At 41.9% G+C, this 11,268-nt stretch overlaps 1 protein-coding gene across 1 annotated transcript in view; it reads left to right on the top strand.

Moving 5' to 3' along the window:
- Window positions 1–10,833, top strand: part of tdrd7a (tudor domain containing 7 a) — a 22,004-nt gene extending 11,171 nt beyond the window's left edge. Inside the window, exons 12-31 of the mRNA XM_019876484.1 lie at window positions 1,604–1,715; window positions 1,894–2,108; window positions 2,346–2,480; window positions 2,665–2,748; window positions 3,257–3,391; window positions 3,661–3,771; window positions 4,376–4,535; window positions 4,663–4,784; window positions 5,290–5,480; window positions 5,587–5,743; window positions 6,186–6,368; window positions 6,606–6,740; window positions 6,925–7,008; window positions 7,518–7,652; window positions 7,922–8,032; window positions 8,637–8,796; window positions 8,924–9,045; window positions 9,551–9,741; window positions 9,848–10,008; window positions 10,427–10,833. Of these exons, the coding sequence (XP_019732043.1) occupies window positions 1,604–1,715; window positions 1,894–2,108; window positions 2,346–2,480; window positions 2,665–2,748; window positions 3,257–3,391; window positions 3,661–3,771; window positions 4,376–4,535; window positions 4,663–4,784; window positions 5,290–5,480; window positions 5,587–5,743; window positions 6,186–6,368; window positions 6,606–6,740; window positions 6,925–7,008; window positions 7,518–7,652; window positions 7,922–8,032; window positions 8,637–8,796; window positions 8,924–9,045; window positions 9,551–9,741; window positions 9,848–10,008; window positions 10,427–10,659 (2,937 nt within the window). The 3' untranslated portion in view covers window positions 10,660–10,833. The remainder of the gene's footprint in view (window positions 1–1,603; window positions 1,716–1,893; window positions 2,109–2,345; window positions 2,481–2,664; window positions 2,749–3,256; window positions 3,392–3,660; window positions 3,772–4,375; window positions 4,536–4,662; window positions 4,785–5,289; window positions 5,481–5,586; window positions 5,744–6,185; window positions 6,369–6,605; window positions 6,741–6,924; window positions 7,009–7,517; window positions 7,653–7,921; window positions 8,033–8,636; window positions 8,797–8,923; window positions 9,046–9,550; window positions 9,742–9,847; window positions 10,009–10,426) is intronic.
- Window positions 10,834–11,268: the final 435 nt, after the last annotated feature.

Below are 11,268 nucleotides of genomic sequence, written 5' to 3'. Positions count from 1 at the left end.
TGTACATACACCCACACACATACTCGCGCATACCTATTCCCCTACATACCTTTCCACATGTTCATGCAGTGCTTACTAATAGACTTACTCACATACACCCCTGTGCAATCATACATAACTGTCCACACGCCCATTCATACCCCGACAAACTCAATCATACACCTGTTCGTGCATACACCCACACACGCATGCTTCCCCCCATGCCCAAGCTTATTCACACACAAAAACCCAAATACTGTTCCGTTCAACAAACCCTTGGTTGTCCCACCGTGGTAAATCTCGTCACCTTGTCAGGCTTCAACAATTTTCATTGTCCACTCTCCTGTATGCGGCCAGTTTTTTCTTGAAACCCTCACGTGGAGTATTCAGCTGTCGTTCCTCACCGCTTGCAGACCGATGCCACAGTTTGTTCTTGATTCTGTCAATCCAGGTGGTAGGAGGTTTGTATACAGCCATGGGAAAACCCCTCTTCAGCATGTCAGAAGTGGCCTCCTGCGCTGATTCGTAAAGGCACGTTTCTCCCTCGTAGAATACTCTCATCCTTGCTGGAAACGGAGTCTGCAATCGTATCCCTTTCTCCCGCAGCACCTTCTTCGCCTCTGCGTATTCCCGGCGTTTCCTCAGGGTCTCTGGTGCATAGTCGTGGTCGACAGAAACTCTCTTCTCTTTGTACAGAAATCCCTTCTTGCGCCAAACATTACGCAGGACCTCCTCCTTAATCTTGTTGCTGGCGAATTTTACTATTATAGACCTCGGGGGGGAATCGGCGGGTGGTTTACGGCCTAGCGCGCGATGCGCCCGCTCAATTTTCAGGTCGGTGGAGGGAGAAAGCTCGAGCTTTTCTTTAAAGAGATGTTCTACAAACATTATCATCGTTGCAGAGTTGGTCTCAGCCCCCTCCTCGACACCATAAATTCTTATATTGTCCCGTCTTGCTCGTCCCTCTTGATCAGTTAACTTATTTTCCATTTTAGCTTGTAGCTGTAGCAGCTCCTTCGTAGCTTCTTCCAGCCCCAGCAATCTCTCTTCCGTCTCTGAGATCCTCGTTTCGGCGTCATCTATTCTGTTGTTAGTCGTTTTAATTTCGTCCTTGATTTCGGTGAGTGTATTGGCGCTTTCACGACGGAATTCCCTTATTTCTCGCAGGATCGTTGATAGGTTAGCTGTAGCCTCGTTAGCCCGTAGCTCCCCGGATTCGTGCCGGCCATCGATGTCGCTTGCGGCGAGATCCTCTCCGTCCGATTGGGTACGTCCAATCCGTGAAACCGACTTTTTGTTTGCTTTAGGCATTTCGTCAACGCCTTTAAGTACAGATATAACTCGTCAAAATATTAATAAAGTACGGCGTTGCTCGAATTGATCGAGGAGCTCTGCAGACGTGCTTCTTACTCCATGACTGCCCAAACCGGAAGTCCTCCCGTTTGTCATTTTTAAGGTTCCCGTCATTCGTCAGCAAAACGTGCATCCATCAGTGACTGATTGACCGACCTTCTGTCAGTACTGACGGAATGCCCACCTCTGTTAAATAGTATATCGTCTTCAAATATAAACAAATCAGTTCAGCAATTGCAAAGAAGCAGCAGTGTTTTTTTTCTCCCATCAGGTTTACTATTTGGATCACGGCTTTGCTGCGGAGATTCCTCTAGAAAATCTTCTGCCTTTGCACCATGACTTCCTTTCACTGCCCTTCCAAGCCACCAATGTTAGGCTGGCAGGTACACACGCTATAACAAAAGATGTGTTGCAATTTGTAAAGGCTGAATGTTTGTTGTAGCTCTTGTGCTAAATATGCGATTGTGCAAGTAGTCATAATGTGGCCGGTTAATGTAGCGATACAATTTTTTAAAATTTGACCTTAATACCCTTAACTGCCCTTTTGCTTTCTCCTCTCAGGTTTAGAGGCATTCAGTTCCCATCCCGCTGTGTTGTCCTGCTTGGAGAAGGTTGCGGTTGGAAAGATTCTGCTCATGGAGATACTGGGTTCTTCTACTCACCCAAATGACTTGCCTGAGGTGTTGCTTTATGACACCTCACAAGATGATGACATCAATATCAACTCTGTCTGCTTAAAGGAGCTGCAAGACAAAACCATGAATAACCCCTTAACCGTAAGTGTGATGACGCACACTGCTGATGGGTTTTACATTTGTAAACAGATTTGAGTTTTGCAGTATGTCTTCATACAGCCTAAACCAGAAATTACTGCGTTTTTTATGAAAATCATGAAAAATGTGAAATGTTTTGACACTTGGAATTACTTGGTCAACTTTCTTTCAGAAGCCAAGGTCTTCCTATGAGTCAATTATTACTGAGCTGTGTGATTGTCATTTATCTCCTGCCTTTAGGTGAATTCTATCTATCAGGGTGTATGTGTCACAAATATTTGTGCGGAAGGCATCGTCTTTTGCCAGCTGCCCTCCAGAGGAACCACAAGACTTAGCAAATTATTGGAAGAAACAGAAGCATTTTTGTTCTCCCAGGTAGGTTACCAAAGAATCCACACTGCACTTCTGGACGTAGTGAGCATTGCGGTGATACTCCATGACTCTCTTTAGGTGTATCTGCTATTGATTTACAAAAAGCTGCTTTCAGGTGCAATATGTCACATTATTAGTCACATTTTCTGCCATTCTGATTTGAAAAATATGAATCTGTTCCCATCAGATGACCTCTGAGTACTTGGTTTCTAAACCCTTCAATGGCAAGATGTGTCTGACCTGCTATAAAGACAAATGGTGCAGAGCAGAGGTATGCTTGGTTTGAGTATCATCCTATTGACAGTTAGAGATCAGTGACTGAGGAATTTCAGACATCAACCAATCAAAGTTTTTTTTTTTAATTTCTTACAGACATGTTTATCATTTTATGTTCTAAGAGTGTGGATTTACAGTGCCATGTTTGCCTCCTTCCTGATTGCTGTGTTCTTTGCATAGTTATCGCACTCAAAGAAAAAAATCCAAACTTGTGATAGTCATTGCTCCCTGATACTGGTTGGGTTGTGATTTTCGCCTGGGAACTCGCCCATGAATGCCATTTTTGGCCAGTATCTTTCTGATGGTAGAGTGGTGAACGCTGACCTGGACTGAGGCCAGTGGGGTCTGCAGTCTTTGTTTTTTCTAGATTCTTTTGCAACCTCCTGGATGAGTCGTCGCATTCTTATTAATTTTAGCTGTTTTTTTGAGGGGGAGTGGGATTAGACTGAAGAAAATAAATCTCTTCATTTAATTTTTAGAAAACATTTTATCATTGTTTTCAGATAACCAACCTTCATGGCAACAGGGTCATTGAAGTGGTCTTAATTGATTTGGGCGTCATGGCAACAGTAGAGGTCACTGAACTTCGAGAGATACCCCCTCTTTTCCTCCAAGACTTTGCCCTCATCCCACCACAGGTTTGCCTCCTTGGAGAAGTTCCTTCCTCTCCTATGACATCCGGGTCAAAGTTTCTTTCTGTGAAAGTTAAATTCCCTGCAATTACTGAAATAATGGTACTGTACTTTTCAGAAGACTTAACACACTATATTGTGAGCGATTCTTCATCTGTGACAGTCTGAGAACTAAAATACTTTAGAAAAGATGTGATTTTTTTTTGGAGTAAATCTGCTGTAAATATATTTTATAATCAGTGAAAATTTCAGACACTCCTGTGTGCTTTGCTCAGGCCATTAAATGTCGTCTGGTGGATGTGACCGTTCCAGAAGGTGACTGGAGCCTAGAAATTGTTTCCTGGTTGAAGAATGCTGTCCTGGGGGTTGATGATTGTAAAATGAAGGTAACTTAACTGTTCGCTATGGTTTAGCAAACAGGTGTTCCTATGAGGGAAGTTGCGTGTGATTAACTGTATGTATATGGTTAGTTATTGTAACAGGACTGCCCATTCTTCTGGGCGTTCAAGGCTGCTTTCAAACTTGTTACCTTTTGTTCGGTTGAAACCAACTAACAAAGTTTCATCCAAATAACAGCATAGAGAACACACAAAAATATGTATAGTCTGTGGCAGAAGCACTGCCACTTGTTTTTGTTAGAGTGTGGCGGAGGAGTGAGTGTTGCGTGCACTGGCGCCACATTGTATAACAAAACATCTCCAATGGTAAAAATAGCTAATCAAATTACATTGTTTGGAGAAACATGCAATCCAATCAGGTCGGGACCTGATGAATAGCTTTTTCTTTTTTTTTCTCCCCTCCCCCTTTTATTGTGCAGCCTTGCCATGTTAATGCTAAGCGATCTGGACTATAATGTATTTATTTCTTTTAAACTTCCAGCACTAGTACTACTCGTGTGAGCCTTTGGCTGCACAACTGTGACACCATCACATGTGCTGTGTGCGTGTGTGTGTGTTCAATGTGACCTTTGAACTGCTATGCCTGTTTTAGATTGTGAAGTTGGAGGAGCACAAAGAAGGGATACTTGTGTACATGTACCTATTTGTTGCTGCTGACCACGAGGACATGCATCAGAGCATCAACCATAAATTGAGCGACCCAGAATTATGGCAGACACTCAATGGCAAAAAAGGCTGCACGGCTACTGGAAGTAAGGACACAGACTTGCTCACATGACTACCAACAACAGACAAATGCACAAAAAGCTTAACTCTTTGTTCCAGTCAATGTTAACTATTTATTAGTATTCTTCTTTGTTGCTTTTCTTCAAATTGCAGATGGCAGTGATTCAGTCAAGAGACTGGCTGTGAGCAACCCAACTTGTCTTCATCCACAACTATGTGAATCATCTTCAGCAGAAACAATCACCACAATGCCGCCACCTCTGGAGCTCCCACTGGTGTGTATGAGGAGGAATTTGTTTGTGTTTTTTACACAAAGGAATCATGTTGAAATCATGATCTCCGGTAAATAATTACAGTATATGAACTTGTTTTGGAGTTAAAGAAGCTTTTACAAAGAGTGGCTATAGCAGTGATCACACACATTCGTGCGCTGTGAGAGATTGGGTGTGCCTTGGAAAATTTCATTACATTTTGTCAAATTATTGAAGAACTTTGTCTTCCTCCCTCCAAATTAGATCAGCTTTGTGTTCAACAAGGCACACACTGATTAAGTGAATTTGTAAATGAATTGAAATTAATCCATAATTTCAGTACATAGTTTTTGATTGTTTTTTATTTGAAATTTTTCTATTGCATAAAATGGGCATTGGGCCCAAAAGGTTTTGTGAAACACTCAACGGAACACAAATGTTTTGGACCACTGTATAATAGAGCAACAGAACCTTGATTCATGTCCTGAACCACTCACTCATTACATTTCCTTTCTGCTGTATTTTTCAGCTTGGTCAGAACATGGATGTTTATGTACCAGCGGCTTGCCACCCTGGTTATTTCGTGCTGCAGCCGTGGCAGGACCTGCATAAATTGGTCGTGTTGATGGGACAGATGATGCTCTACTACAATCAGACTGTCACCACCACAACTGGGCAGATCAAGAAAGGAGACATCTATGCAGCCAAAATAGGCAAAAAGTAGGTGACTGACTTGATGGAAACCGATGGAGATGACGTGGTTGTGTGCCATCTGAAGGGAATATATTTTACTCCTAGTACTTAATCTGTGACTGCTTCCTCTCAGTTGGTACCGTGCAGTGGTGAAGGGGATTCTGTCCAACGGCCTGATTTCCATTTACGAGTTGGATCACGGAAAACATGAACTCATGCGCAGCTCTTTCCTCCGACCTTTGATTGAGGAATTTCGACAGCTGCCTTTTCAGGCCATCATTGCGCAGCTGGCAGGGAAACCGACTTTTTGTTTGCTTTAGGCATTTCGTCAACGCCTTTAAGTACAGATATAACTCGTCAAAATATTAATAAAGTACGGCGTTGCTCGAATTGATCGAGGAGCTCTGCAGACGTGCTTCTTACTCCATGACTGCCCAAACCGGAAGTCCTCCCGTTTGTCATTTTTAAGGTTCCCGTCATTCGTCAGCAAAACGTGCATCCATCAGTGACTGATTGACCCGCTTGACTAACTGGCATGGCTGCTTTTGAACGCCTCAAGTAAAGGAAGGCGGCGAGGGAAAAAAATGGACAAATTCAAGCATGCCAAATATGCAGGGATTCCCTGTACGCATAAAGAAATACATGTTTCCATTAATCACTTGTATTGAGGCTTTTTAACATACATGTCAGATTCTGCCATGTTTCGAGCAACTTGTACCCTCTGTCTTCCAGGTGTGCCAAAGTGCCAATGGTCAGAAGCCACGTCCTTGGTTCATGGAGATACTGGGTTCTTCTACTCACCCAAATGACTTGCCTGAGGTGTTGCTTTATGACACCTCACAAGATGATGACATCAATATCAACTCTGTCTGCTTAAAGGAGCTGCAAGACAAAACCATGAATAACCCCTTAACCGTAAGTGTGATGACGCACACTGCTGATGGGTTTTACATTTGTAAACAGATTTGAGTTTTGCAGTATGTCTTCATACAGCCTAAACCAGAAATTACTGCGTTTTTTATGAAAATCATGAAAAATGTGAAATGTTTTGACACTTGGAATTACTTGGTCAACTTTCTTTCAGAAGCCAAGGTCTTCCTATGAGTCAATTATTACTGAGCTGTGTGATTGTCATTTATCTCCTGCCTTTAGGTGAATTCTATCTATCAGGGTGTATGTGTCACAAATATTTGTGCGGAAGGCATCGTCTTTTGCCAGCTGCCCTCCAGAGGAACCACAAGACTTAGCAAATTATTGGAAGAAACAGAAGCATTTTTGTTCTCCCAGGTAGGTTACCAAAGAATCCACACTGCACTTCTGGACGTAGTGAGCATTGCGGTGATACTCCATGACTCTCTTTAGGTGTATCTGCTATTGATTTACAAAAAGCTGCTTTCAGGTGCAATATGTCACATTATTAGTCACATTTTCTGCCATTCTGATTTGAAAAATATGAATCTGTTCCCATCAGATGACCTCTGAGTACTTGGTTTCTAAACCCTTCAATGGCAAGATGTGTCTGACCTGCTATAAAGACAAATGGTGCAGAGCAGAGGTATGCTTGGTTTGAGTATCATCCTATTGACAGTTAGAGATCAGTGACTGAGGAATTTCAGACATCAACCAATCAAAGTTTTTTTTTTTTAATTTCTTACAGACATGTTTATCATTTTATGTTCTAAGAGTGTGGATTTACAGTGCCATGTTTGCCTCCTTCCTGATTGCTGTGTTCTTTGCATAGTTATCGCACTCAAAGAAAAAAATCCAAACTTGTGATAGTCATTGCTCCCTGATACTGGTTGGGTTGTGATTTTCGCCTGGGAACTCGCCCATGAATGCCATTTTTGGCCAGTATCTTTCTGATGGTAGAGTGGTGAACGCTGACCTGGACTGAGGCCAGTGGGGTCTGCAGTCTTTGTTTTTTCTAGATTCTTTTGCAACCTCCTGGATGAGTCGTCGCATTCTTATTAATTTTAGCTGTTTTTTTGAGGGGGAGTGGGATTAGACTGAAGAAAATAAATCTCTTCATTTAATTTTTAGAAAACATTTTATCATTGTTTTCAGATAACCAACCTTCATGGCAACAGGGTCATTGAAGTGGTCTTAATTGATTTGGGCGTCATGGCAACAGTAGAGGTCACTGAACTTCGAGAGATACCCCCTCTTTTCCTCCAAGACTTTGCCCTCATCCCACCACAGGTTTGCCTCCTTGGAGAAGTTCCTTCCTCTCCTATGACATCCGGGTCAAAGTTTCTTTCTGTGAAAGTTAAATTCCCTGCAATTACTGAAATAATGGTACTGTACTTTTCAGAAGACTTAACACACTATATTGTGAGCGATTCTTCATCTGTGACAGTCTGAGAACTAAAATACTTTAGAAAAGATGTGATTTTTTTTTGGAGTAAATCTGCTGTAAATATATTTTATAATCAGTGAAAATTTCAGACACTCCTGTGTGCTTTGCTCAGGCCATTAAATGTCGTCTGGTGGATGTGACCGTTCCAGAAGGTGACTGGAGCCTAGAAATTGTTTCCTGGTTGAAGAATGCTGTCCTGGGGGTTGATGATTGTAAAATGAAGGTAACTTAACTGTTCGCTATGGTTTAGCAAACAGGTGTTCCTATGAGGGAAGTTGCGTGTGATTAACTGTATGTATATGGTTAGTTATTGTAACAGGACTGCCCATTCTTCTGGGCGTTCAAGGCTGCTTTCAAACTTGTTACCTTTTGTTCGGTTGAAACCAACTAACAAAGTTTCATCCAAATAACAGCATAGAGAACACACAAAAATATGTATAGTCTGTGGCAGAAGCACTGCCACTTGTTTTTGTTAGAGTGTGGCGGAGGAGTGAGTGTTGCGTGCACTGGCGCCACATTGTATAACAAAACATCTCCAATGGTAAAAATAGCTAATCAAATTACATTGTTTGGAGAAACATGCAATCCAATCAGGTCGGGACCTGATGAATAGCTTTTTCTTTTTTTTTCTCCCCTCCCCCTTTTATTGTGCAGCCTTGCCATGTTAATGCTAAGCGATCTGGACTATAATGTATTTATTTCTTTTAAACTTCCAGCACTAGTACTACTCGTGTGAGCCTTTGGCTGCACAACTGTGACACCATCACATGTGCTGTGTGCGTGTGTGTGTGTTCAATGTGACCTTTGAACTGCTATGCCTGTTTTAGATTGTGAAGTTGGAGGAGCACAAAGAAGGGATACTTGTGTACATGTACCTATTTGTTGCTGCTGACCACGAGGACATGCATCAGAGCATCAACCATAAATTGAGCGACCCAGAATTATGGCAGACACTCAATGGCAAAAAAGGCTGCACGGCTACTGGAAGTAAGGACACAGACTTGCTCACATGACTACCAACAACAGACAAATGCACAAAAAGCTTAACTCTTTGTTCCAGTCAATGTTGACTATTTATTAGTATGCTTCTTTGTTGCTTTTCTTCAAATTGCAGATGGCAGTGATTCAGTCAAGAGACTGGCTGTGAGCAACCCAACTTGTCTTCATCCACAACTATGTGAATCATCTTCAGCAGAAACAATCACCACAATGCCGCCACCTCTGGAGCTCCCACTGGTGTGTATGAGGAGGAATTTGTTTGTGTTTTTTACACAAAGGAATCATGTTGAAATCATGATCTCCGGTAAATAATTACAGTATATGAACTTGTTTTGGAGTTAAAGAAGCTTTTACAAAGAGTGGCTATAGCAGTGATCACACACATACGTGCGCTGTGAGGGATTGGGGGTGCCTTGGAAAATTTCATTACATTTTGTCAAATTATTGAAGAACTTTGTCTTCCTCCCTCCAAATTAGATCAGCTTTGTGTTCAACAAGGCACACACTGATTAAGTGAATTTGTAAATGAATTGAAATTAATCCATAATTTCAGTACATAGTTTTTGATTGTTTTTTATTTGAAATTTTTCTATTGCATAAAATGGGCATTGGGCCCAAAAGGTTTTGTGAAACACTCAACGGAACACAAATGTTTTGGACCACTGTATAATAGAGCAACAGAACCTTGATTCATGTCCTGAACCACTCACTCATTACATTTCCTTTCTGCTGTATTTTTCAGCTTGGTCAGAACATGGATGTTTATGTACCAGCGGCTTGCCACCCTGGTTATTTCGTGCTGCAGCCGTGGCAGGACCTGCATAAATTGGTCGTGTTGATGGGACAGATGATGCTCTACTACAATCAGACTGTCACCACCACAACTGGGCAGATCAAGAAAGGAGACATCTATGCAGCCAAAATAGGCAAAAAGTAGGTGACTGACTTGATGGAAACCGATGGAGATGACGTGGTTGTGTGCCATCTGAAGGGAATATATTTTACTCCTAGTACTTAATCTGTGACTGCTTCCTCTCAGTTGGTACCGTGCAGTGGTGAAGGGGATTCTGTCCAACGGCCTGATTTCCATTTACGAGTTGGATCACGGAAAACATGAACTCATGCGCAGCTCTTTCCTCCGACCTTTGATTGAGGAATTTCGACAGCTGCCTTTTCAGGCCATCATTGCGCAGCTGGCAGGTGAGTTGTAGACTTTGTGCTTGTGAAATTCACATTTTTTACCGAACATGTTTTGGTGGAAGTCTTTCACCTTGTTCAGACTCTGAAGAGAGATGGCGCAGTATCGCTAAAACTTGGGTCCTGGCATGAGTTGCCCCTCATCCTCAATATAAGAACTTGAGCGCCTTCGTTCGCATCAGCGATTACCTAAAGCATACGTGACATGCGCTTGACTAACTGGCATGGCTGCTTTTGAACGCCTCAAGTAAAGGAAGGCGGCAAGGGAAAAAAATGGACAAATTCACGCATGCCAAATATGCAGGGATTCCCTGTACGCATAAAGAAATACATGTTTCCATTAATCACTTGTATTGAGGCTTTTTAACATACATGTCAGATTCTGCCATGTTTCGAGCAACTTGTACCCTCTGTCTTCCAGGTGTGCCAAAGTGCCAATGGTCAGAAGCCACGTCCTTGGTCTTCAGGAACCATGTGGAGAAGCAAGCACTTGTGGCCCAGATTGAAAATATCCAAGATGAGTCAGATGTCCCAGAGGAACTATGGGAGCGCAAGTTAACTGTGTATTTAGTGGACACCAAAGTAGACGACAAGGACCTTTGGATCCACACCCTCATGGGGGACATGTGCAGTGAGCCATCTTCCCCTACTTAGAGACACAGCAATGTTGTTTCTAATGTTGGATTTAGTTTGCTGTACCTGATGCATGTTATTGAGATATTTGTTTTTGTGCATGTACTTTTGAAATATGACAGAGTTCCCTGCTTTTTGTTAGCATGCTTCTGTTTTAAAAGCTTGCAAGTGCAATTTAAAAAGAAATTGACAGTGGATTCCTTCATCAGTGTATGGTTCGTTTTTTGTTTTAAAGTACAGTTGTTAAATGTAAACCCAATTTCCAATCTAGTGTATACAGTATTTTCAATGTGGGTTGCTGTTTTAGCATGAAAAAAATGGAAAAGTGGGATTTCATTTGATGTAGATTATTTTAGCAACTCAAATTCATAAATTGTTTTGCTGGAATGAATTTACAAAGTACAATATAGAGTGGCATTTTTTCTAATTTAAAAAAAAGTTTTTGGAGGGAAAGATGAAACGTATTAATGGCACGTCCCTTCATTTCAATGGATAAGATCATTTGAGATGTGTTTTGGGTGGTTGTCGAATGAATTCAACGTGTATCTCTATGCATCAGTGTGGTTTGCAAATCGGCATGCTTTTAATTGAATGTGTGCGAGTTGCCCGCCAGATAGTCTTCCAATGTAT

Source organism: Hippocampus comes, unplaced genomic scaffold, assembly GCF_001891065.2.
Source record: "Hippocampus comes isolate QL1 unplaced genomic scaffold, H_comes_QL1_v1.1 scaffold51, whole genome shotgun sequence".
NCBI lineage: Eukaryota > Metazoa > Chordata > Actinopteri > Syngnathiformes > Syngnathidae > Hippocampus > Hippocampus comes.
Note: the sequence above shows the minus strand (reverse complement) of the source record. Positions and strands in the feature narration are given on the sequence as shown.